The 25,854-nt window shown below is 49.7% G+C and overlaps 2 protein-coding genes across 3 annotated transcripts in view; both read left to right on the top strand.

Moving 5' to 3' along the window:
• CDK14 (cyclin dependent kinase 14) overlaps positions 1-25,854 on the top strand; it is a 2,110,677-nt gene that overhangs the window by 1,512,947 nt on the left and 571,876 nt on the right. The window lies entirely within an intron of this gene.
• Positions 1-25,854, top strand: part of LOC146789330 (uncharacterized) — a 55,347-nt gene that overhangs the window by 737 nt on the left and 28,756 nt on the right. Inside the window, exon 2 of the mRNA XM_085630051.1 lies at positions 2,824-4,897. Coding sequence (XP_085486177.1) covers positions 2,867-4,897 — 2,031 coding nt within the window. The 5' untranslated portion in view covers positions 2,824-2,866. The remainder of the gene's footprint in view (positions 1-2,823; positions 4,898-25,854) is intronic.

Genomic DNA, 25,854 nt, shown 5'->3' with positions numbered 1-25,854 from the left:
CAAATTGGCAAAGAAATTTCGTTTTGGCACTAATGTGAAAACATGACTCTGTGTGCATAGAAGAATTATAGGCAGAAATGTATTGCGTCTTGCTCTGGTGATTTCACAGTTGCAGTAGATGGAAAAGAGGAGCGAATTTTTGGGGGAAGAAGCAGAGGTTTAGCACACACCCATGTGCTTGCCATGTATAGTCATGCACAGTAATTAGAAGCGAGTGGGGTTTTCAGGTTTAAGTCTGTAATGCAAAAACATTCAGCATCACTAAGGCTGGTTGCCCCTGCTGGAGTGTAGGCAGTCACAGAGAATACACACGGTGGTGGTCTGAAAAAAAAACAGCTTGGACATGTGCATTTAAATAAATTTAAAAAAAAAGGTTTCAGAATGTGTCAGTCTGTAAAAGTGATTTCAAAGTGTAAAAAGAGATTTTCACTTGGCCCGAAAAAAAAAGAGCAGTAAGTGTGCTTTCAAATTGGCAAAGAAATTTCGTTTTGGCACTAATGTGAAAACATGACTGTGTGTGCATAGAAGAATTATAGGCAGAAATGTATTGCGTCTTGCTCTGGTGATTTCACAGTTGCAGTAGATGGAAAAGAGGAGCGAATTTTTGGGGGAAGAAGCAGAGGTTTAGCACACACCCATGTGCTTGCCATGTATAGTCATGCACAGTAATTAGAAGCGAGTGGGGTTTTCAGGTTTAAGTCTGTAATGCAAATACATTCAGCATCACTAAGGCTGGTTGCCCCTGCTGGAGTGTAGGCAGTCACAGAGAATACACACGGTGGTGGTCTGAAAAAAAAACAGCTTGGACATGTGCATTTAAATAAATTTAAAAAAAAGGTTTCAGAATGTGTCAGTCTGTAAAAGTGATTTCAAAGTGTAAAAAGAGATTTTCACTTGGCCCGAAAAAAAAAGAGCAGTAAGTGTGCTTTCAAATTGGCAAAGAAATTTCGTTTTGGCACTAATGTGAAAACATGACTCTGTGTGCATAGAAGAATTATAGGCAGAAATGTATTGCGTCTTGCTCTGGTGATTTCACAGTTGCAGTAGATGGAAAAGAGGAGCGAATTTTTGGGGGAAAAAGCAGAGGCTTAGCACACACCCATGTGCTTGCCATGTATAGTCATGCACAGTAATTAGAAGCGAGTGGGGTTTTCAGGTTTAAGTCTGTAATGCAAATACATTCAGCATCACTAAGGCTGGTTGCCCCTGCTGGAGTGTAGGCAGTCACAGAGAATACACACGGTGGTGGTCTGAAAAAAAAACAGCTTGGACATGTGCATTTAAATAAATTTAAAAAAAAAGGTTTCAGAATGTGTCAGTCTGTAAAAGTGATTTCAAAGTGTAAAAAGAGATTTTCACTTGGCCCGAAAAAAAAAGAGCAGTAAGTGTGCTTTCAAATTGGCAAAGAAATTTCGTTTTGGCACTAATGTGAAAACATGACTCTGTGTGCATAGAAGAATTATAGGCAGAAATGTATTGCGTCTTGCTCTGGTGATTTCACAGTTGCAGTAGATGGAAAAGAGGAGCGAATTTTTGGGGGAAGAAGCAGAGGTTTAGCACACACCCATGTGCTTGCCATGTATAGTCATGCACAGTAATTAGAAGCGAGTGGGGTTTTCAGGTTTAAGTCTGTAATGCAAATACATTCAGCATCACTAAGGCTGGTTGCCCCTGCTGGAGTGTAGGCAGTCACAGAGAATGCACACGGTGGTGGTCTGAAAAAAAAACTGCTTGGACATGTGCATTTAAATAAATTTAAAAAAAAAGGTTTCAGAATGTGTCAGTCTGTAAAAGTGATTTCAAATTGAAAAAAGAGATATACACTTGCCCCCGAAAAAAAAAGAGCAGTAAGTGTGCTTTCAAATTGGCAAAGAAATTTCGTTTTGGCACTAATGTGAAAACATGACTCTGTGTGCATAGAAGAATTATAGGCAGAAATGTATTGCGTCTTGCTCTGGTGATTTCACAGTTGCAGTAGATGGAAAAGAGGAGCGAATTTTTGGGGGAAGAAGCAGAGGTTTAGCACACACCCATGTGCTTGCCATGTATAGTCATGCACAGTAATTAGAAGCGAGTGGGGTTTTCAGGTTTAAGTCTGTAATGCAAATACATTCAGCATCACTAAGGCTGGTTGCCCCTGCTGGAGTGTAGGCAGTCACAGAGAATACACACGGTGGTGGTCTGAAAAAAAAACAGCTTGGACATGTGCATTTAAATAAATTTAAAAAAAAAGGTTTCAGAATGTGTCAGTCTGTAAAAGTGATTTCAAAGTGTAAAAAGAGATTTTCACTTGGCCCGAAAAAAAAAAGAGCAGTAAGTGTGCTTTCAAATTGGCAAAGAAATTTCGTTTTGGCACTAATGTGAAAACATGACTCTGTGTGCATAGAAGAATTATAGGCAGAAATGTATTGCGTCTTGCTCTGGTGATTTCACAGTTGCAGTAGATGGAAAAGAGGAGCGAATTTTTGGGGGAAGAAGCAGAGGTTTAGCACACACCCATGTGCTTGCCATGTATAGTCATGCACAGTAATTAGAAGCGAGTGGGGTTTTCAGGTTTAAGTCTGTAATGCAAATACATTCAGCATCACTAAGGCTGGTTGCCCCTGCTGGAGTGTAGGCAGTCACAGAGAATACACACGGTGGTGGTCTGAAAAAAAAACAGCTTGGTTTCATAATGTGACAGTTTGTTATACAGATTTTCACTTGCCCAAAAAAAAAGAGGAGTTTGTGTGCATTCAAATTGGCAAAGAAATTTCGTTTTGTGACTATTGTGAAAAGAAATGTAGTAATATATTTAAATACAATAAAGAATTTTTTTTTTAGTTTTTTTGCAGGTATTGCTGAAGAACAGTGAACAAAATTTAAGATGCCTACAAAATCTCGAGTTCAAAAAACGCTAAAAAAAAAACTATATTTGAGGACAACTGGAGGACCAAAGTTAGTAGAAGATGCTGATGTTGGGAAAAAGAAAAAATCTTCTGGTAAGCAAAAAAGACAATTCCTAAACAAAATATTGAAAACAAACAAAAATGTACAAAATGTCTGTTCTCGGAAAAATGTAACAAAACCTACAGAACAGCAAAAAATTGAGGATTTAGTTAATGCAAATATACCTTCTGCAATTGAAAAGTTTAACATAAACAGAAAAACAGCATTTAAAGAGATACGTAGAAAAATGTTTCAGAGAAGAGTTATGTCCAATTTGATAAAGGATATAAAGAAATATAAGCAAAAGGCTAAATATTATAAGAGAAAAAAAGAAATTGAAGCCATTGCAGCAAAGGCATTAGAATTAAAAAGGAAACTATTCATATTAATTTTGAATAGGATGCGTACATTAGATAAAATGGTTAATGTACTGAAATCACAAAGCAAAAGCAAAAGAGTAGTGAACAGAACAAATTTTTGTAAAGTGTTTTTAGGAAAGTGGATGCATAGCTCAAGTAGTGAACCTTTTTTTAATGAAGAGAGCTATTTTCAAAGTAATAGTTTGCTGCATGCAGTTGACACCAGAGGTCGTTCATACGAAGTAAAAAATGGTTGCATAATGGAGAAGGAGATAATGGTTCCAAGAGATGAGGTACAAGTGATGGCAGATGAGGCAATGGGGAGACGTCCTAAAGCCCCAGTGTACACTTGGAATTGTAGTAGTATTTGCACTGTGCGTCAGGAATCTATTGACAGATTTCGAGAGTTTCTAAGAGAATATAGTAAAAAAAGTGTAAAACAAAAGATTAAGGTGCTTCAAAGTCTGGATCCATGCAGAGTGAGAGAGAATACTGGTTTGCAGGGTCATTCTCTTGCTTGTCTATCTAGAAAAGTGTGCAATAGTGTTTTCCATCATTTTAGGATGCTGGCTGTTCATCATACTGAAATGAGAAAGTTTGTGAGACGGTTGTATTTTGCCAAAAGTCCAGCAATAAAGTTAAATGAATTGAATAGGGCTCTGTTCCGAGGAACGGTATCAGATGTAGAGAAGGTTGTTGATGAAATTCAGTTTTGTTACTTTGGTCCTGAACAAAACAGTGCAGAGAAGGACACAGTAAATGAGGCAGAAGTGGAAGAGAATGTAGAACCTTGTGTAAGTAAGACATTTAATGATCACATAACAAAATTTGCAATAGTCTCTAATGAAAGACCAAATGTTACTTGTATTTGTTGCCGCAGAACTCATTATAGAAAACAAACTAGGAATGTTGATCTCTACAGAAAGAGTGAAAATGAAGATAATTATAAGTGGATGGATTTTGCAACATATATATTTCTTGAAAATTGTTTTGAATTGGGTGAAGATCAGCGTATTTGTAAATACTGCTACAACAAGTTAGAGGAAAATAGAATGCCGACCAGAGCTGTACATAATAATTTAGAATTGGATGCTATTCCTGCTGAACTTTCTGAATTAAATACATATGAGTCTATACTCATTCAATGTGTTCATCCGTTCCAGACCATAGTACGTATGGAGCCCAAAACTGGTAAATTACCTCCTTCAGATTTAGTGAGAGGTTTAAAAGGTAGAGTGGTGTATTTGCCCTTGGATTTGAAAAAAAATATGGAAACTATTGATGCGGATACTTTGGAAACTGAACCATTAATTATTCTGGTTAATGGTGTACCTACAAAGAATAAGAAGATTTGGCAGGAGCTGGTAGATGTGCGGAAAGTACAAAGAGCAAATTTGTATTTGAAAAAAAATAACAAATGGTATGAATCAATTTATATAGTAGAAGAAGAAGAAGAAGAAGATTTACAAGGAGATACAGAAACACCAAGTGGACAAATTGAAAAAGTGGACAAGTCAAAGGAAGAAGAAATTTATGAACATTTTAGCATACATCCTCTCCATTCGAAAGAAGTTATGGGAGACAATATTGATCTCTTTCAGATGAAGAAAGCAAAAGGAAATCCCGTGAGTGTATGGGAGGAGAGCTTGGAAGCTCGATGTTTTCCCCAGCTGTTTCCTAAAGGAAAAGGAGGACGATACGATGAACGTCCGGAACAGATTCCAGCTTCTGAGTATCGGACTACAAGACTATATGCTGAAGATCCCAGATTTCGACAAAGTATCCCTTATTTGTTCCATCTTTTATTTGAAAGCGACTTGTCTGCACTGTCTTATGCAGTAAATCACATTTTAAAAAGTGGAGTACATTTACAAAATGTGTCTGCTAAGGATTTTATGGAGAAAGTGCAGCACCGAGATGATCATTTGGAAACACAACTGATCAATCTGATGGCTTGTCAGCGTGGGACAAATGAATATTGGTACCGACGCCATGGTGAACTAAAATGCATGTTACGCAATTTAGGAACACCAACATGGTTCCTTACCCTAAGCTGCGCCGAGTACGCTTGGGATGATTTACTGGATTTTCTACGAGAGGCCAATTCAAACATTGAAAACATCGAATACAAGACAGCAGGAGAACTGTGCTCATTGGATCCGGTTAATGTTTGCAGATATTTCAATCATAGATTTGAGGCTATGATGTCCTTCATCTGCAATAAAAAAAATCCACCCCTTGGAGAAGTAGTGGATTTCTTTTGGAGAAAAGAGTACCAGGCAAGAGGTGCTCCTCATATTCATATGCTGCTGTGGATCAAGGATGCCCCAAAGTTTGGAACAGATACTGATGAAGCAGTGTTATCTTACATTGAAGAATATGCAACATGTGCTATACCTAAAAGCACAGAAGAGTACAAGTTAAAGGAGCAAGTTCTACGTTTCCAAAGTCATCGGTGTGGAAAATACTGTCGACGGAAATACAAGAGCAAAGAAAAATACTACACTAAGGTGCCAATTCCGATCCGGTAAAAACCGGGTACGAACCGTCGGACGGAGCCTTTTCTCCGTCCGACTCGTACCCGGTGCGAAATCCATCCGAAAATGCAAGTACGATTCATACGGAAACACCATTTCCGTACGATTCGAACAAAACACCGACCGAACAGAAACTAAACACAATTCCGATCCTGAAAGGAGCCGACGTGACGTCGGTACGCATCCAGCCTACGTTTCACGAACCAGGAAGTACGATTCGAACCGACGTCATCCCGCACGGAAAATATTTACCGGCTGCCAAAAACTGCCGGGAAATCAGGACGACACACGCAAGGAGCAGCTGGACGCGACGAACAGACATGGACCCGAACCTACGTGCCATCCCTGCCCTCCTAGCAGTCCACCTGGCGTACAGGAACCGACGCAGACGCCGCAGAAGGTCAGCACAACAACCAGGGGCAAAGGGGGGGGCAGGGGCAGGACACACAACACCAACACATGGTACCAAATCACACATGGCCTGGACATACCTGACCATCAGGGCCTGGTCACTTCCAGGGGGTGGGGGCAAGGCCAGCAACGCAAGCGTCCGCCACAACGGAAGTGGATGGTCACGCGAACCGGTACGTACCCTACCCAGGCCGCAAGAGCGTGGGTACGGAACGTACCACGCGTCCCCCTACGTCACTCCAACAATAGCGGTACGGCCCGTACCCACGTCAGAAAGGCCTTGGTACAGCTCGTACCAGCATTGCTGGGGTCATGTAGGGGTACGCGTGGTACGACCCGTAGCCACGCCCCCAAGGCCTGTGTACGGTGCGGACCCCACGGCCCGCAACAATGGTGGGACGCACCGTACCCACACACCAAAGGCATGGGTACGGCCCGTACCCAGGCACGCAGAGCGTGGGCAGGGGTATGTACGGACCGTACCCCCACCCGTGGAAGTACGGCCCGTACCCCCACCCGTGCATGTACGCCCCGAACCCCCACTCGTGTATGTACGCCCCGAACCCCCACCCGTGTATGTACGCCCCGAACCGCCACCCGTGTATGTACGCACCCAAGCGCCACCCGTGTATGTACGCCCCGAACCCCCACCCCACCCTGGTATGTACGCCCGAACCCCCACCCGTGTATGTACGCACCCAAGCGCCACCCGTGCATGTACGCCCCGAACCCCCACCCCACCCTGGTATGTACGCCCCGAACCCCCAGCCGTGTATGTACGCACCAAACCCCCACCCGTGTATGTACGCACCAAACCACCACACCAGCCGTGTATGTACGCACCAAACCCCCACCCCAGCCGTGTATGTACGCACCGAACCACCACCCGTGTATGTACGCACCGAACCCCCCCCCAGCCGTGTATGTACGCACCGAACCACCAGCCGTGTATGTACGCACCAAACCCCCACCCGTGTATGTACGCACCTAACACCCACCCCAGCCGTGTATGTACGCACCGAACCACCACCCGTGTATGTACGGACCGAACCCCCACCCCAGCAGAGTATGTACGCCCCGAACCCCCACCCGTGTATGTACGGACCGAACCCCCACCCCAGCCGTGTATGTACGCACCAAACCCCCACCCGTGTATGTACGCACCAAACCACCACCCCAGCCGTGTATGTACGCACCAAACCACCACCCGTGTATGTACGCACCAAACGCCCACCCGTGTATGTACGCACCAAACCACCACACCAGCCGTGTATGTACGCACCAAACCCCCACCCCAGCCGTGTATGTACGCACCGAACCACCACCCGTGTATGTACGCACCGAACCCCCACCCCAGCAGAGTATGTACGCCCCGAACCCCCACCCGTGTATGTACGGACCGAACCCCCACCCGTGTATGTACGCACCAAACCACCACACCAGCCGTGTATGTACGCACCAAACCCCCACCCCAGCCGTGTATGTACGCACCGAACCACCACCCGTGTATGTACGCACCGAACCCCCACCCCAGCAGAGTATGTACGCCCCGAACCCCCACCCGTGTATGTACGGACCGAACCCCCACCCGTGTATGTACGCACCAAACCCCCACCCGTGCATGTACGCACCGAACCTGCTATAAGAATGGGGTGTGCAAAACACCCCCAGCAGTGCCCAGACACAGGAGGGGTGGGTGCAGGGTCCTCCCAGCAGTGCCCAGACACAGGAGGGGTGTGTGCCTATCACTCCCAGCAGTGCCCAGACACAGGAGGGGTGTGTACCTATCACTCCCAGCAGTGCCCAGACATCGGACAATATACCCCATCAACAAGTTCAGTGACCTACAAGGGTGATACCCCAGATGCAGGCGGAGCCATCGCTGAGCCAGCATGGCTATATTGAAAGGCAACCCTCACACATCCAGGAAATGTAGACACAGCACAGCACAGCATTTGGGAGACACCCTGCAGGAAAAATGGCCTGGGCCACAGAGGACGGAACACACCTTGGGACAATGTCACCATACAGTGAGAGCAAACATGACCAAATACCATTTGCAGAGACCTTTGTGATGGCACGCAGATGGCAGGGTACACCCCATGAGCAGCACACTCCAACATTTCACAGACCCCTAACACATTATCACCACCCCAACGCAGGGAGCACCAGCACCAACAGCAAGTCCAGGAAAGCATCAGTGTGCAAAACAAAAAGAAAAGGCTTTATTCAGCAGGAAAATATATCAGAGAAAATGTCCACTATGTACAAGGGCCATGGGCCAGCCCAGCAGCAATGTCCGGGGGGGGGGTACACATCGGGACGTGTGTCCCCTAGCTTGCCTGCACAGTTCACAAGTCCATTTCATCCACAGAAGAGGGGGCATCAGGGGGGAGGGTGGAAACAGGCACCGCAGGGACAGGAGGGGAAAGGGTAGGTGTTGTGGGTGCAGGGAGGGATGAATCTGCCACAGGGGGGGTGCCAGCGCCAAAGGTGGAGGACAGAATGGCGCTGCACACGTCGGCAAGTTCCCCCAGCGACTCCCCCGTACCCAATCCAACCACAGGCCCCAAGGAGGGGGGGGGGGCAAAGGGATGGGTCGCAGCGCCACTGGGGGAGGGTGTGGACAGGGTGGGGGACTCAACTCCCCTGGCCGGGTCCCGCCTCCACCGCTTGCGGGGTGGTGTCATCCTGGGGCTGGGGGGCACACTCGCAGTGGATGATGCTGTCACTGACTGTTGGCCAGGAGAGCTAAGGGGAGTGGATTTGGAGGGAGTGGGTTGTGTGGAATGCGGACTCCCACTGTGGCTGCGTGTTCTACGTTTCCCCCCCGACCCAGTGGGTGTGCCTTCCTCACCCTGTGTGTGCGTGACAGGAGGTGTGCGCTTCGACTTCCCTGGTGGTGTGGTGCCTGTGTCTGTTGGGGTGCGTGCACGCTGACGTCTGGATGTGCGTGGGACAGGCACGGGAGTGGGAATTGTGGATGGGGCAGGGGTAGGGGGTGTTACGCAGCGCTGCAGGAGATCCAGTGCTGCAGTCAGTGTGGAGTCTATGGACCTCAGCAACTGCCGTTGGTCAGACTGCGCAGCCGACATGCCCTCCATGTATGCCTCCATCTGGGTCAGCACCTGGGTGTGGGCATGGAGGACATTTAGCATCGCAGTCTGACCAACCTGCAACTGCCTCAGGATGTCCACAGACTCCGCACTCACCGCAGCAGTGGTGACAGGGGCAGGGGGTGCGGTGCCTGGCAGGAAGGAGACATGTGGGGACCGAGCACGGAGGGAAGGGCCACGAGCATGTGGGAGGCCGGTGATGGAACCTGAGGTGGCGGGGGGATGTGGAGGGCTGCCATCAGCTGGGGGGGCAGACTCCGCCACCTCTGGGAGCTCAGCCTCGGACCCGTCTGCGTCATAGTCTGTGTTGGCAGTCAACAGGTCCTCCGCCTCACTCCCTTCGGCCTCCGTGCCACTCCATGTGCCAGACAGGACAGCACTGCTGGTACTGGTGCTCAATCTCTCCTCCCGGTCCGTGCTAGTGTCTCCTTCCGTGTCCCCCGGCGATGCTGTGGGCAAGGTGAAGAGACAGGAGAAAATCAGACACCTGTACACTTATGTCACATGAGTCAAATATACATAGGTCACATTGCATAGCCTGAAAAGCAACAGGAGTAACACCTACAAAACAATGTACACATGTAGGCCATGGAACACACAGTTTTTCTACCCACCATGCCACTGAGACACAATGGAGATCATGACACAACAGCAAATCACTGCACCTGAAATTTTAGAGAGGAGTCAGCCTCTGGGGACAAATGTGCACAGCACCTGCACCACACTGCGTCGTCAAAAAGGGATGAGCATGAATCATATCCATTTACTCTTGCCGCATGCTGCAAAGGCAATACATGAAACCAGGCCACACATGACAGGGTCACTGCACCTTGAGCGTATGTCCAGTCAAACATCACACACAGGCTAAACCCAGCAAGGAGGATGAAGCTTCTGACATGTAGGCCTTGTACGCACAAACCACCCACACCTGAGACAATCTCATTGAGACGGAGAAAGTATGTACACCTCTTACTCTGGGATGGAAACACATGGCCTCCACTAATTCATGACTGTAAACACACAGCCCCTGGTGGCCATGTCCACACATCATTGACAGGCAAACATCATCAGATTGTCTCAACAACACACACAGGTAATGCCCACTGTGAGTATGCACAAGCAAAATGGGTCCCCCTGTACAGTGGACACATGTAGCAACCTGTAGGTCCTAACAGTTGAGCCCAGGGTACAATGCCACCCTACGCAACCCATGGCAAAGACACAGTGAATGGCCATATTGTTGGATGACGCACATGATACCTAGGAAGAGGTGCCCCAGGGCACAGTAGTGCCCACACTCCTCCATGGTCCAGGATGGACATGACTGCAAATTAAGCAACCGTCCCTGCACTTAGCAGGCCTCCCACTCAGGCACATCATGTCAGAGGGCACACAATTGGACATGCATGCTGGAAGGCTGTACATTTTGGAGACACACCCCTATGTCGTGATTCACAATCAGTGCCAAGTGACATGGACACCACAATGACTGAAATTGGCCATGGCACACGCAAGGTCCCCATACCTGTGGCACATCACCCCCACACATGATGCTGATAGCATAGGGCACCTGCATGAACTGCCTGCATAAATAACCTTGTGCAAGAGTGGCGACAGACCAGGGAACACATTGCAAGGAGGGGAAGGGAGGGAGTGAGAACAGCACTGTGCTACTTTGTGGAGAAGTTGACGCACTGCACAATCAAACCCTGGCAGTGTATCCATGCAACTGCACACTTACATTGGCTGGGGACACACAACTGACACACATGTACCTACCCCCTTCCTGCTGCTGCCTCTCCTGTAGGCGCCTGTCCATATCGGGGAAGACCACCGCCAGCACACGCTTCTGGATGTGGGTCAGACGACGGCGGCCACGGTTCTTACGGCTCTCAGGTGAGTCCCCCAGCAGGAGCCGTGCAATCCTCCTCGTCCAGCACCGGATGTCCTGCCAGCGTTTCCTCACCTGAGACAGGCTCCGCCTCCGACCCTCTGTACCCCTCACGGCACTGACGGCTTCCCTCCAGATCTCCCCCTTGGCAATGGCGCCTACCTGTGAGGATGCAAAAGAGAGAATACATTAATCCACATGAGCAAAGACACAGAGACACACATATAGAACAATCCTCATTATGAACAGGCCATGGTATGCATGCAACTAATTGCACCTTTGTCATAGGGACATTATCCACTGTGGAAGGCCAAATGCACTACGTGCCAGTGGAAGCACACGGGTGGCATGAGGGGTACCACACACTCACTGACCAGGGATCACACTGTGCCTCACAGGCTACACCAGGATTATGTACAGCACCTCACAGCAGTCACCTGCCCCAGCACACTGATGCTACCTCAGCAGAGTACACAGACACACACAGGTACAGGACAATCACATGGCATTGCCAACTGCGGGTACACACCTCACTCTGCCCATGTGCCAGTAGACGGGGGTGTCACAGGTGTGGGGCTGGCTCAGCACGGCATGCACACAGCACTGCTCCCTGCTCACATCCGATGGCCAGGCCATATCCATCCCTCATGCTGCTTGTGTGCAACACTCCCCATATGCACTCACCCACATGACAGGGGACTAACACACACACCAATGTGCAGGGGACGAACACGGCCTTTGGACACTCACAGCACAGGTACACTGAACAAACACACATCCATGGGTACTGACACCTGTCACACTGGGGGGAACACAGGATCACATCAGGACTGTGGAAACAACATCCCCAGGAGGAGTATGCAGGCAGAATGTGGCATGCACCTTGCATTCATTGTCACAGTAGGCACTATGCAAGTGAGGAGTGCACACAGGAAACACAGCATGCTCTGCATGGGTGACATGAGGCCTTCCACACCCTGGGACCCACTCCAAACAACAGTGCATGTCTGTCACACATGGACACAATGCCAGAAGTCACTGTCACACAAAAGGGGCACAGTCTAAGCTAGTGGAGTCTGCACTCACCTGAACCCCTGGTCGACCATACAGGCTCTGGAACTGTGGGAGGATCACATCTATCAGGGCAAGGTTCTCCTCCTGGGTGAATGGCTGTGACCTCTCCACAGTCCTGGACATGGTGCCAGAGGAATCACTATCAGCAGCAGTGGTCATGGATGAATGGATGTGCAGGCAAGTGCTCTCTCATGGGACCTGGCTGCCTTATATATGCCTGGCTGGCCTGTTCATGTATAGGAGTACAGATTGATTGGTCAGTCACATTAGCATCCTACGTTTCATCCAATCCCTTCAAACCTACCCCAGTGTGTGGCTTTGCATGGTTTCAGTTTTGATAATGATGTCAAGTCAACATCCACATTGCAACAATGTAGATTCTTTCAAACTGACTTCTGCTGTGCACCTGGTGCTCAAATTCAAAAATTTAACTCAGTCTCCATGGCAACCATCAGGCATTTAGGCCCTTATACTTGTCCCTCATGTGTCCCCTATGTGTTTTCATACATTTACACACAGGTACGGTGCGTTCCACGCCCTAGGGCACCCCACAAGCAGTGATACCGACCGTACATGCGCTTGTACGGTCCGGATCACAATATGGGCGCTGGCGTATGCGTACGCCACAGTAGTACGGACTGTACACGCGCTTGTACGGTCCGGATCACAATATGGGCGCTGGCGTATGCGTACGCCACAGTAGTACGGACTGTACACGCGCTTGTACGGTCCGGATCACAATATGGGCGCTGGCGTATGCGTACGCCACAGTAGTACGGACTGTACACGCGCTTGTACGGTCCGGATCACAATATGGGCGCTGGCGTATGCGTACGCCACAGTAGTACGGACTGTACACGCGCTTGTACGGTCCGGATCACAATATGGGCGCTGGCGTATGCGTACGCCACAGTAGTACGGACCGTACAAGCGCGTGTACAGTCCGTACTACTGTGGCGTACGCATACGCCAGCGCCCATATTGTGATCCGGACCGTACAAGCGCGTGTACAGTCCGTACTACTGTGGCGTACGCATACGCCAGCGCCCATATTGTGATCCGGACCGTACAAGCGCGTGTACAGTCCGTACTACTGTGGCGTACGCATACGCCAGCGCCCATATTGTGATCCGGACCGTACAAGCGCGTGTACAGTCCGTACTACTGTGGCGTACGCATACGCCAGCGCCCATATTGTGATCCGGACCGTACAAGCGCGTGTACAGTCCGTACTACTGTGGCGTACGCATACGCCAGCGCCCATATTGTGATCCGGACCGTACAAGCGCGTGTACAGTCCGTACTACTGTGGCGTACGCATACGCCAGCGCCCATATTGTGATCCGGACCGTACAAGCGCGTGTACAGTCCGTACTACTGTGGCGTACGCATACGCCAGCGCCCATATTGTGATCCGGACCGTACAAGCGCGTGTACAGTCCGTACTACTGTGGCGTACGCATACGCCAGCGCCCATATTGTGATCCGGACCGTACAAGCGCGTGTACAGTCCGTACTACTGTGGCGTACGCATACGCCAGCGCCCATATTGTGATCCGGACCGTACAAGCGCGTGTACAGTCCGTACTACTGTGGCGTACGCATACGCCAGCGCCCATATTGTGATCCGGACCGCACAAGCGCGTGTACAGTCCGTACTACTGTGGCGTACGCATACGCCAGCGGCAATATTGGCCCAGGGACCCTATACACGCGCTCCGAGCGTATGTACGGTGCGTATAACAACTGTCAGTGGTGACAGGCGGCACACAGACAGGAATGGAGCGGACAGGTATTGCCAAGGGTGGACACCAATGCATTGTCTGTGCAATACCACCTGTGTGTGACACAGGTGTGTCAGGATGTGATGTGGCACTTTACCCCTGAGGTGTGGGCAAAGCACATGTACGATGAGCTGTGTACACATGTCGTGTGTGATGGTGCGCATTGTACCACACATCCCCTGCACTCCTTTGACATGTGTGCATGTCGTACACACTAGTGGAGCCATGAGTCACTTGCATGTCCCAGTCACGGACACCCGCACCTGTCCCCTGATGCCAGGTACACGGAATATTACATATGACACGTGTATGGCTGCGTTGCATGCTGCAACCATGTCATGTGTGTGGCATGTCTTTCCATGATTTTGCTGTAGGTGTGTGATTCAATGTGTCAGCAGTTGCTGCTGCCAACATGTGTCTGTGTGTCGATGGGCATGGCACACTGTTCCGCACACCAGCCCACATATGTGATTTGCCATGAGGTGTGTATGTATCCAACTACACGGAGTATCAACACAAGTACATATCCACATGCTCCCTATGTATGTTCTGTCTCGACATGTACTCCTCAAAGGCAATGTGTGTGGCCTGTCCTATTCCTATGACATGTGACCAGTGCATATCGCATCCAACTACCTGTCTGTACCATACGCATACTACCTCTGCACATGTGTGGATGTCTGTGAATCCTGTGATGCGTGTGCATGTTCACTTACACTGGCCCACAGCTAGTCTCATGCCATGTCATCGTGATCTTGCCCCCCTCCGTTAGTGGCTGTCCCTTGGTAGGAGTGTAACCTGACTGGCGTTCGTGTCCAGGAACTGTGGCACAGACCTGACTCACAACGTGGCATATGTGTATTGGCTGTGTAACATGTGCTCAGTGCATTGACGATGTTGTTGTACAGTGCTCACTCTTAGGTGTTCCTTCCATTTCACTGCAGGGCTCCGCCTCTCCCTCGACGTATGCCAGACATTGCTGCCCTGCATGAACGGGACTGTATACGCCGCTACAGATTCAGCCAACGGTTGATTGATGAGTTGACTGGCCGGCTGGAAGCACAACTCCTCCCGCGCCACAGGTATCCAAGTGCACTGACACCCAAGTTGAAGGTGATGGCAGCCCTACATTTCCTTGCCACGGGTACGTTCCAACATACCATTGCTGATGTCGGGGGCATGTCCCAGACGATGTTCAGCCGTGTTCTGCATGATTTCTTAGAGGCCATGTTGGTTCACCTGGATGAGTACATTAAATTCCCAAATCGTGAGCAGTTGACAGATGTCAAGCGTGAGTTCTATGCCCTGGGAGGGATGCCCCATGTCATTGGGTCCATAGATGGGACACATGTTGCGTTGGTACCACCACAGGCACAGGAGGTGGTGTATAGGAATCGCAAACATTATCACTCCATTAATGCCCTTGTGGTGTGTCTGTCCAACATGGTGATTTCACATGTCTGTGTTCGCTTTCCAGGATCAGCACACGATGCCTTCATCATGAGGCGTAGCAGGGTGCCAGAAATGATGCTGCAGCTGCGGAACGAGCGAGCATGTATTGTTGGTGGGTAGACTCTGGCAGTTCAGTGTTTGGCGTCATCTTCCAATCTCACTGCCTGTGCTGACACACTTCTGTCCATGATGTTTCCTTGTAGGGGACGCTGGCTATCCCAACATGCCATGGCTGATGACGCCTGTCCGCAACCCCAGCACGGCTGCCGAGCACCTCTACAACAACGCACATGGGCGGACCAGGAGAGTCATTGAGAGGACGTTTGGACTTCTGAAGAGCCGATTCCGGTGCCTCCACAAGACCGGCGGAGCACTCCCATATGCCCCGGTGAAGGTGTGCAAGATCATCATCGTCTGCTGCATGCTGCACAACATGGCAGTGGAGGAAGCTGTTCCACTCATACTGGATCAAGATGACCAGGACCATCCACCCGTGGAGGATGAAGGGCTTGGTGACGGGGCAAGTGATGTGGAGGAGGAGGAGGCTGTGGAGGACATGCGGAGTCGGCTCATACGCAACTTCTTTGCTTAGTGGTGAGTTCCAGTGTCTGAGTGTGCACGCATTGGGCCGTGTGTGGCATGTGTTGCAATGTGTGTGTCCATCTGCATGTCTGCCAAGTGAGTCAGTGGTGTGTATTGAAGTGTCACTCAAGTGATGGCGCAATGGAAGGATGTTGTCTGAGGGTCATCATTGTCACCTGTCATGTTAACAACATGATACGTGTTAAGTACATGCTTGCGGATGTGCTCCTTTGTGCTGAATCCTTGTGTGTCTCTCTTCCACAGGTCCATGTGCATGCTGTCTGCTGGTGGCATTGTTGTGCTCCTGCTACTCCTCATGAACACAGCGACATGTGCTGATTCAGCGTCACATGCACGGGCAAGTGTTGAAATCTCCTCAGGGTAAGGGATGCCTCACGTCGTTTTGGGTGTGTGAATTGTTTGTAGTCTGTGTGCACTTCTCCGGTTCATGTGTGTTCCATTTGCATACATGGTGATCCTACATGGGGAACATGACATGGGGCAGGCTTCACCTGGAGCCATGCTCAGACTTGGTGACTGTCATGTGGCAGGGGATTGGGGATTGTGATGAGGCCATCATTGTGTGTAACACTGGCCTCGGAAACATACAGGTTGCACCGGGTTGACATGGTGTGTGATTGCCCCATCAGGGCCTCAATGGTGTATAGCGGCCTCTCCGTGGCAGCAGGGGGTGTTTAGCTGTTATCCGTCACTTGTGTGCCAGGTCAATGGGATGCCAGCATCTGTGTTGCAATGGGGGGTGCCAGTGTTGCTCCCACATGTACATCCACATGACCTGTGTATGTGTTGACAGAGTATCATTGTCATTCCAACACACATGACTAATAAATTTGTCCCTCTGTCTCCAAGGTGCCTCTTCCCTGTCAATGGTGCCCTGTTGCCACTGTGCGTGCCGCAGGTCTGGCATAGTTTTCATAGGTGGTGCATATGTGTCTATGTGTAGAGTGACAAGATGCTAGGGGTTTGTCAGGGAGTGGGAACTGTATTATGCACAAGATGCACAGTTCCATCCACCTCAAGGCAAGAGAGACCATCCCCCAGGGAAACTACAACATCTGTGTAGAATCCTACCCTGCAGTCTACGGACATGTGCCTCACGACTCCCATGGTACTTGTCCATATCCGGAGTGCATCTGCACAGCTCTGCTACTGCGTCGGGCAACCAGGCCACATCAACGTCCTAACGGGATGGGGGGAATGTTTCACAGCCAGCTGCAGGATGACCTTCTAGATCCACGCCCACACTCATGATGCAGCCCACAACCCCAACACAACCATGTGGCACAGTGATCCTAAACTGCATTCTGGCATCTCCATGCATCCAACCTTGGCCTAGCCACCATTCTCAACATCCGCCTGACGCAAGCATGCTGCACATTGTAGGGACACATGTCTAGACATACCTGGGAGCGGCAAGCCAGGTCACTCCACATGATCCCTGACCTCTGCGCATGACTGTTGCTCCCCTGAATGTGTCTGTAGCCACAGTTGTGCGGGAACCACTCAGCTGGTTGGGCCCAGCACAGGTGAGTTTGGTACTCCATGTCTGTATCAGATGAGACATTGGGACCCATGTGTGTCCTGGGCAAGACTGCGACCCCACGGTTTGGATGGTTGGAGTTAATTCTGAGATCAGGCATGCTTTGACTGTACGACACACACATGTATTGTAATAATGTAGAATCACGGCATCATCTTGTAAGTGTGATTAATTTATTTGTGGTGGGGTACGGGTTTGTGGGGATGACAAGAGGTGCACAGCGGGAGTGTAGAATCCAAAGTTCACTGGGGGAGTTGGTATCCTTGTCGTAGCAAAATGTCAGAGTCCATGCCACAGTCTTCGTCAACATAGGTCAGACAGTGACCAGCAAGTCCATGTGGCAGAGAATGTCATGTGCTGCTATTGGGCCAGAGGGCCAGGTGCCAGGCCAGGTGACCTGGGAGATGGTGATGTTCTGCTGACTCTCACAGTCTTTTTCGTGGACGACCCACCTTCCTGCGGGGACCCTCGGAAGCAGTCCGTGACGATGTCTGTGACGCTCCGTCGGATGAATCCTCCTCCTCCTGATCCCTCCCTGTGTCTGGTAATGGCCTTCGCCTGGTGCCACAGGGAGGGTTGCCCATGTTGTCGGCAATCCGACGGAGTACACCGGTCATTTGGGTTTGCACCGCCACGAGCTCAGCCTGTCTATCCTCCATCCTTCCTTGGTGTTGCAGTTGACAGGCATGTTGCTGGGACTGCAGGGTCTTCATCTCCTGGAGGGTCCCCTTGATGTCATTGAGGGTGGACGCAATCTGGTCCATGCCCCTGGTGTCACGCCGGTATGTATCCAGGATGTTGCTGACCTGGGACACTACCGGGTCCTGAGCTGCCTGGTCAGGTTCGCGCCTCCGCCGTCCTCCACTCCCGCCACCCCTGCCCACGTGCACCTGGCCTGCCGTTGTGGGTGCATCGGGTCTCCGGGACCCCTGAGGGATGGCATCTGCGTTGCCGCCTGCCTCCTCCTGGGTGCCCGGAGGACCGTGTCCCTCCTGGGCAGACTGGCTGGGTGGTCGTGTGCGGGCAGGGCTCCTGGACGTCTCCTGGGATGTGGCAGGAATGGGGGTGGTGGTTGGCACAGTTGTACCTGACGCAGGTGCTGCAGGTGGTTGGACACCAGAGGGGCCAGGTTGGTCTGGGTCATCCACGGAGTGGTGAGAGTCATCGCTGGCGGTGGGGTCATCATCCCGCGGAGCCTGGTCCTGTGTGACTTCCCCCCCAGTGTTGGGGGGTGTTCGTCGACGTTGACCTGTGTGTGAGAGAGACAATGTTAACAGTGTCACATGTGGCATCCATGTTGCATGCATTTCTGATTTGGCACTCTTCCTCTGGGTAGTTGGATCTGTCCTGCATTCCTCTCACAGTGCACTTGTGCATGGCTATGTCCCTTGGCCACAGCTGTCAGGGCTTTACGCATGTGTGAGACACAATCTTAGTTGATGCATCTATTTGGGTACACAGTCAGCAGTGTGGTGTGCGGGCGTAGCGAGCCATGCAGAGGCGCCTTACGTGTTGCACTGTACGTGGCCAAATGGTGTTTTGGCAAGGCAATTTGATGTTGCAGGTAGGGGACTGAAGCATTTGTGACAGGGTTCTTACCGACACGGTGGGTGGGTATACTGGGTGTGTGGTTAGGTCTGTGCCTGCAGCACGGATGGACTCGTGCACAGATTGACACATGGACCGGTCTTCATCTACGGAAGGGGGGGTTGAGGCACTGCCAGACCTGGTCTGCATGCACACAGTCCACCGGCTGACGAGTGGACATGGCCACACCACCCAAGGGTGATTTAGTCTCCCTGTGTCTCCCTTCCTCCCTCCCTCTGTCACCCTCCTCCCTCCCTCTGTCGGTCTCCCTCTGTCACCCTACTCCCTCCCTCTGTCTGTCTCCCTGTGTCCCCCCTCTGTCTCCTTCCCTCTCATTCCCCCTCTCCCTCCCTCTCTTTGTCACTCTCTGTCACCTCAGGCCAGCTTCCTGGGCACACACAGTTAGCCGGTCTTTGAATGGCCATTGGCTTGTTCATGTGAGTTAGTCCCTGTTCTCCGGGCACCCATTGGGCAGTGTGTCTGAGTGTAGGCTGCTGCTGTGGCGGTGTGTGCTGAGACTCTATCAGAGCGATGCATCTTCATTGTCTGCTGTTATGTGCAAATTGTGCCTTCAGACCCATGGCATCCTGCATGGCAGCCATCATTTGCAGGCAAGACAGTACTGTGTGGGTACACACAGTTTGTATGGCTGTGCCCTGGGCCATATGGGCTGAGGGCATTGTTGTGTGCTTGTGAGTTGCTCAATGTTAGTTTTGCTGCCCCCACTCCCAGCATCGACCACATCCTGTGTTGTGTTGGTGTTTTGTGTGGCCTGTGACTTGGCATGGCCCTGATTGATGCATGGGGCATGGAGGTGCCAGTGGCATGTGTGTGTTTGTGGAGTGTTGTTGTGTCCGGTGGTGGCTTGGGGGGGGTGGCATGCATGATTGATTGTGTATGGCATCCCCCCCATGTGAGGTGAGTTGTTTGTGTACTCACCAGGGTCTGGGAGTCCTGGCAGTCCGTGTAGTCCCTCCACCGCCAGCGTGGACATCACCTTCTCCTCCCAGGGATGGTATTGTACCGGTCTGGGGGGCGGCCCTCCTCCAGTGATGTTCCCCTGGTTGTGATTGTCAGTCATCTTCCTCTTGACCGTCCTCCGCAGATCGTACCACCTGGATTGGCACTCGTGCCTGGTCCTTCTGGTTGTCCCAACAGCATTCACAGAATCGACGATCCTCTGCCACATGGCGGTTTTTTCGGATATGCTGGTCTGTCTGACCAATGTCCCAAAGAGCTGTGGCTCGACTCTGAGGATTTCGTCGACAAGGATCTCCAGCTCCTCCTTTGTGAACTTTGGATTCTTGGTGGTGGACATGGCGTGGGGTGTGGTTGTGGGGGTGTGGGTGTGGATGGCTGTGGGTGTGTGGGTGTGGTAGTGGAGGTGTGTGTGTGAATGTGATGAGGGGGTGTTTGTGTAGGTGGTTGTGTGAAGGTATGCAAGTGTGAGGTTCAAGTATGGTGGTGTGGGTCGTCTGTGGGCTCTGGCAGCAGTGGGTCTGTTGCAAAGGCTCATGGTTTGTGTGTGTGGTCCATTTTTATTGGTCCATTTGTGGGTGTGGCTGTGTTTGAAATTTGTGTGGGTGTGTTATGAGGAGTGATTGAGTTTTGGGCCTCTGTTTGGCAGTTTGGCAGTTGCAGGTGAGTGTATGTGATGTTTGTGGGGTTGTTGGGCCTGTTTGGTGGTGTGGGGAAACTCTACTTGACTCTCCTTGTGTAAATATGGTTTGTCCGGGTTCAGTACGTGTTTTTTTGGCGTCAGTACGGTCCGTACATGCACTGGTGGGGGTGCGGTCCGTACATTCCCTGGTGGGGTGGTGGTTAGGTGCGTACATACACGGCTGGGGTGGGGGTTTGGTGCGTACATACACGGCTGGTGGTTCGGTGCGTACATACACGGCTGGGGGGGGTTCGGGGGCGTACATACACGGCTGGTGGTTCGGTGCGTACATACACGGCTGGGGGGGGGTTCGGGGGCGTACATACACGGGTGGGTGTTTGGTGCGTACATACACGGCTGGTGGTTCGGTGCGTACATACACGGCTGGGGGGGGGTTCGGGGGCGTACATACACGGGTGGGTGTTTGGTGCGTACATACACGGCTGGTGGTTCGGTGCGTACATACACGGCTGGGGTGGGGGTTTGGTGCGTACATACACGGCTGGTGGTTCGGTGCGTACATACACGGCTGGGGGGGGTTCGGGGGCGTACATACACGGCTGGTGGTTCGGTGCGTACATACACGGCTGGGGGGGGGTTCGGGGGCGTACATACACGGGTGGGTGTTTGGTGCGTACATACACGGCTGGTGGTTCGGTGCGTACATACACGGCTGGGGGGGGGTTCGGGGGCGTACATACACGGCTGGTGGTTCGGTGCGTACATACACGGCTGGGGGGGGGGTTCGGGGGCGTACATACATGGGTGGGTGTTTGGTGCGTACATACACGGCTGGTGGTTCGGTGCGTACATACACGGCTGGGGTGGGGGTTTGGTGCGTACATACACGGCTGGTGGTTCGGTGCGTACATACACGGCTGGGGGGGGTTCGGGGGCGTACATACACGGCTGGTGGTTCGGTGCGTACATACACGGCTGGGGGGGGTTCGGGGGCGTACATACACGGGTGGGTGTTTGGTGCGTACATACACGGCTGGTGGTTCGGTGCGTACATACACGGCTGGGGGGGGGATTCGGGGGCGTACATACACGGGTGGGTGTTTGGTGCGTACATACACGGCTGGTGGTTCGGTGCGTACATACACGGCTGGGGTGGGGGTTTGGTGCGTACATACACGGCTGGTGGTTCGGTGCGTACATACACGGCTGGGGGGGGGTTCGGGGGCGTACATACACGGCTGGTGGTTCGGTGCGTACATACACGGCTGGGGGGGGGTTCGGGGGCGTACATACACGGGTGGGTGTTTGGTGCGTACATACACGGCTGGTGGTTCGGTGCGTACATACACGGCTGGGGGGGGTTCGGGGGCGTACATACACGGGTGGGTGTTTGGTGCGTACATACACGGCTGGTGGTTCGGTCCGTACATACAGGGCTGGGGGGGGGGTTTGGTGCGTACATACACGGCTGGTGGTTCGGTGCGTACATACACGGCTGGGGGGGGTTCGGGGGCGTACATACACGGCTGGTGGTTCGGTGCGTACATACACGGCTGGGGGGGGTTCGGGGGCGTACATACACGGGTGGGTGTTTGGTGCGTACATACACGGGTGGGGGTTCGGGGCGTACATACGCGGGCGGGGGGTGGTGGGGTGTTCGGCGCGTATGCGGGCACATGTCTCCATGGTTGCTATGGGAGTTCGGTTCGGACGGTGTTTTTTGCGTACGGTTGTGAAATGGGGAGGACGGGAGGGATCGTACTTGCGCAGTCGGACTTTATTTTTCCGCACGGTGGGTTTCTCGCCCGGGGACGTGTCGGTGACTTTTCCCGACCCGAGGACGTGTGGGGAAATCTTCCCAATGCGATTCGTATGGACTTTTTTCCGTTCGAATCGTACTTGGCAGTTTGTACGCTACTTTGACGATTCGGACGGAAAAAAATCCGGATACGAGTCGGACGGGGAATTTTTTTACCGGATCGGAATTGGCACCAAAATGTCGATTTGGATTTCCTAGACCTGTTCTTACAAATGGAAGAGTCAACAGTTTTATGTCAGCTGTGAGACATACTATCACAAGAAAATCACCTAAGAATACCTACAACCTTAAAAGAAAAGAAGAATCAAAAAATATAAATGACTACAACCCAGTCATTTTATCCATGTGGAACGCTAACATGGATATACAGTATGTTGCTGACAATTCCATTGCTGTTGCTCGATATGTAACGTCTTACATTACGAAATCAGAAAAAACAGAATTGAAGGAAATGTGGGAAGAGATTTCTCACGAGAAGACTGTCAGTAAGAAGCTGTACAGTTTCAGTTTGAAGATGTTATCGCATCGAGAAATTGGATCCTACAAATGTTCAGATAGATTATCTTCTGCAAGTCTCTACTCGAAGTCAAGAAGAATAATTTGGGCAAGTTTAGGCCTTGCAGCAATGAGAAATCGGGTACTGAAATCTGTTGGAGAAATTGAATATTTGGCACAGTTCGAACCTGAAAGTACAGATATATTGAAAACAAACATGTTGGACACATATTATCCCAAGAGAAGTCATCATCTGGAGAACATGTGTCTCTATGAAGTGCTGCAGAACTACATTTATTCACGGAAAGCTGCAGAAGACATCAATAATGGAAAATATAAAGTCGTTGGTGAAGAAGGATGTTTGGTGAAGCAAACCAAAGGAAGTTTGATAAATCACCGGAAGCTGAGTTGCGACACTACCGACAAGAAAGAATTTTACTACTTGGCTCTTTTACAGTTGTTTAAACCATGGCGTTCAGAGGATGAACTACTGGGAGAATTCCAGAGCTATGAAGATTCTTTTAATGCTTGCAAAGACAGCATACAATGCAGTACATTCTCAACTTATCTGCAAATGTTAAATGAAGAAATTGAACAGGAAACTACAATTGCAGCAGAAATTGCTAGAGACAGTTCTCAGGACAGCCAAAGTTCAGGAACATACAGTCAAGATCCCCTAGGACAACCAATCGTTGAAAATGAAGCATCAATAGCCATGAATGAAGTGGAAACGGCTATGAATCAAGCTCAAGAAGCATTTATAGACTTAGAAAATTTGGAAAGACAACTGAATCAAGAGCAGCAACAAATTTATGAAGAGATCAAAAACAAAATTGATCACGGATTTCTACATGAAAAAAAAGAGTGCTCATGCACATCATTTCATCCAATCAGGATGTATGTAAGCGGACAAGCTGGCACTGGAAAAAGTTTCCTAATTAAAGTCATCAGAAGCTACCTAAAGCAAAAAACAGATTCTACTTTGTCTTGTGTGGTTACTGCTCCAACTGGGTTAGCAGCATATAACATAAAAGGAATCACCTTACATCGTTTGCTAATGTTACCAGTGGAGCATGAGAACAAAATACAATTCAACAAGCTAACTGGAGAAGCATGCTTGGAAGTTTCAAGAGTATTGAAGAAGATGCAAGTTCTCATTATTGATGAGGTGAGCATGGTATCAAACTTAATGCTTGCCTTTGTGCATTTAAGAATGCAGCAAATTTTGAAGACAGACTATGACGTGTTATTTGGTGGAAAACACGTCATCGTTTTTGGGGATCTTTTGCAACTTACTCCGGTTAAAGGACAACCAGTGTTTAATACTGTGACACATGAAGACACGAAGAAGTCATTGGGAAGCATCGGTAATACAAATATTTGGTCCTTCTTTGAGTACAAGGAACTTACAACTAATATGAGGCAAGCAAACGATGAAGAATATGGAAGTATTCTGAAAGATATCAGGATTGGACTACTCACAGAAGCTGGCAAAAAAGCATTACAGACTCGGCTGCTACATAATTTATTTCCAAAGGAAGAAATAGTTGCAGAGAAGATATACAAGAACATTGCAGAAAACAAAAGTGTCATCTGCTTAATGCCAACTCTACGTGAATGCTCAATATTCAATGAGGAGCTTTTGAAATTGGAAAAGGAAGAGATCATGAAATTGGAAGCAGTGGACAAAATTGAGGATGGAAGAATTACTGTCACAGTAACAGGCAAACTGAAAAATAAATTGGACTCACTAGAGAAGAACATCTCCAAAACAGCAGGATTAGAAAAAAATCTATATGTTTGCATGAACTGTAGAGTGTTTTTAAGGAGAAATTTGGATGTTGAAAAAGGCTTAGTAAATGGAGCGATGGGAAGAGTTGTGGGTTTTATTAATTATCAGAAAAAAGATGGAATTGAATGGTTAAAAATAAAATTTGATCAGATAGAGGAAGTTAAAGACATTTGTCGTTGTTCAGTTCGTTTCATGCTTGTGAAAGACTTATATGTACGTAGGAAGCAGTTTCCGTTTTCTCTAGCATATGCTGTAACTATTCACAAGTCTCAAGGATTGACTGTAGATTGTGCATTTGTGAACATTGGATCTAGTGTGTTCAAAGAAGGTATGGCATATGTTGCTTTGTCACGAGTCAAAACATTATCAGGTTTATTCATGATAGACTTCGATGACTCAAAAGTTAGTGCTGATACAAACTGTGTAAAGGAGTATAATAGATTAAGAAGAAGCTATGCTCCTCATTTAGGTCAGTATCCTGTGTTGGAGAAACGTGTAGTTTCTCGTAAAAGGAGAAATGAGAATATCTGTAATGAAGATGTAGAGAAGAGGAAAAAAAAGAGGAGTGATGTAATTGCAAGCAAAAAGAATAAGGAAAATGAAGAACAGGTTGTAGGATGTCATTTTGAAAATAGCTCTGGTGTCAACTGCTACGCAAATGTAGTGCTGAATGTTGCTTTTTATCTGGAAAGTTTGCAAGAGCAGATAATAATAAATCAGGGAAAAAGATTCTGTTCAGAGCTCAGTCTCCTTTTTCAAAAGCTGAGTAAAGATAAAACTCAAATAGAAAGTGCTACTGATATTAGAAAACTTTTAGATGTATGTTCAGGACGAACACAGTTTTC

The sequence above is a fragment of the Triturus cristatus genome, chromosome 10 (genome assembly GCF_964204655.1).
Source record: "Triturus cristatus chromosome 10, aTriCri1.1, whole genome shotgun sequence".
Taxonomy (NCBI): Eukaryota; Metazoa; Chordata; class Amphibia; order Caudata; family Salamandridae; genus Triturus; species Triturus cristatus.
This window is presented reverse-complemented; position numbering and strand designations above follow the sequence as displayed.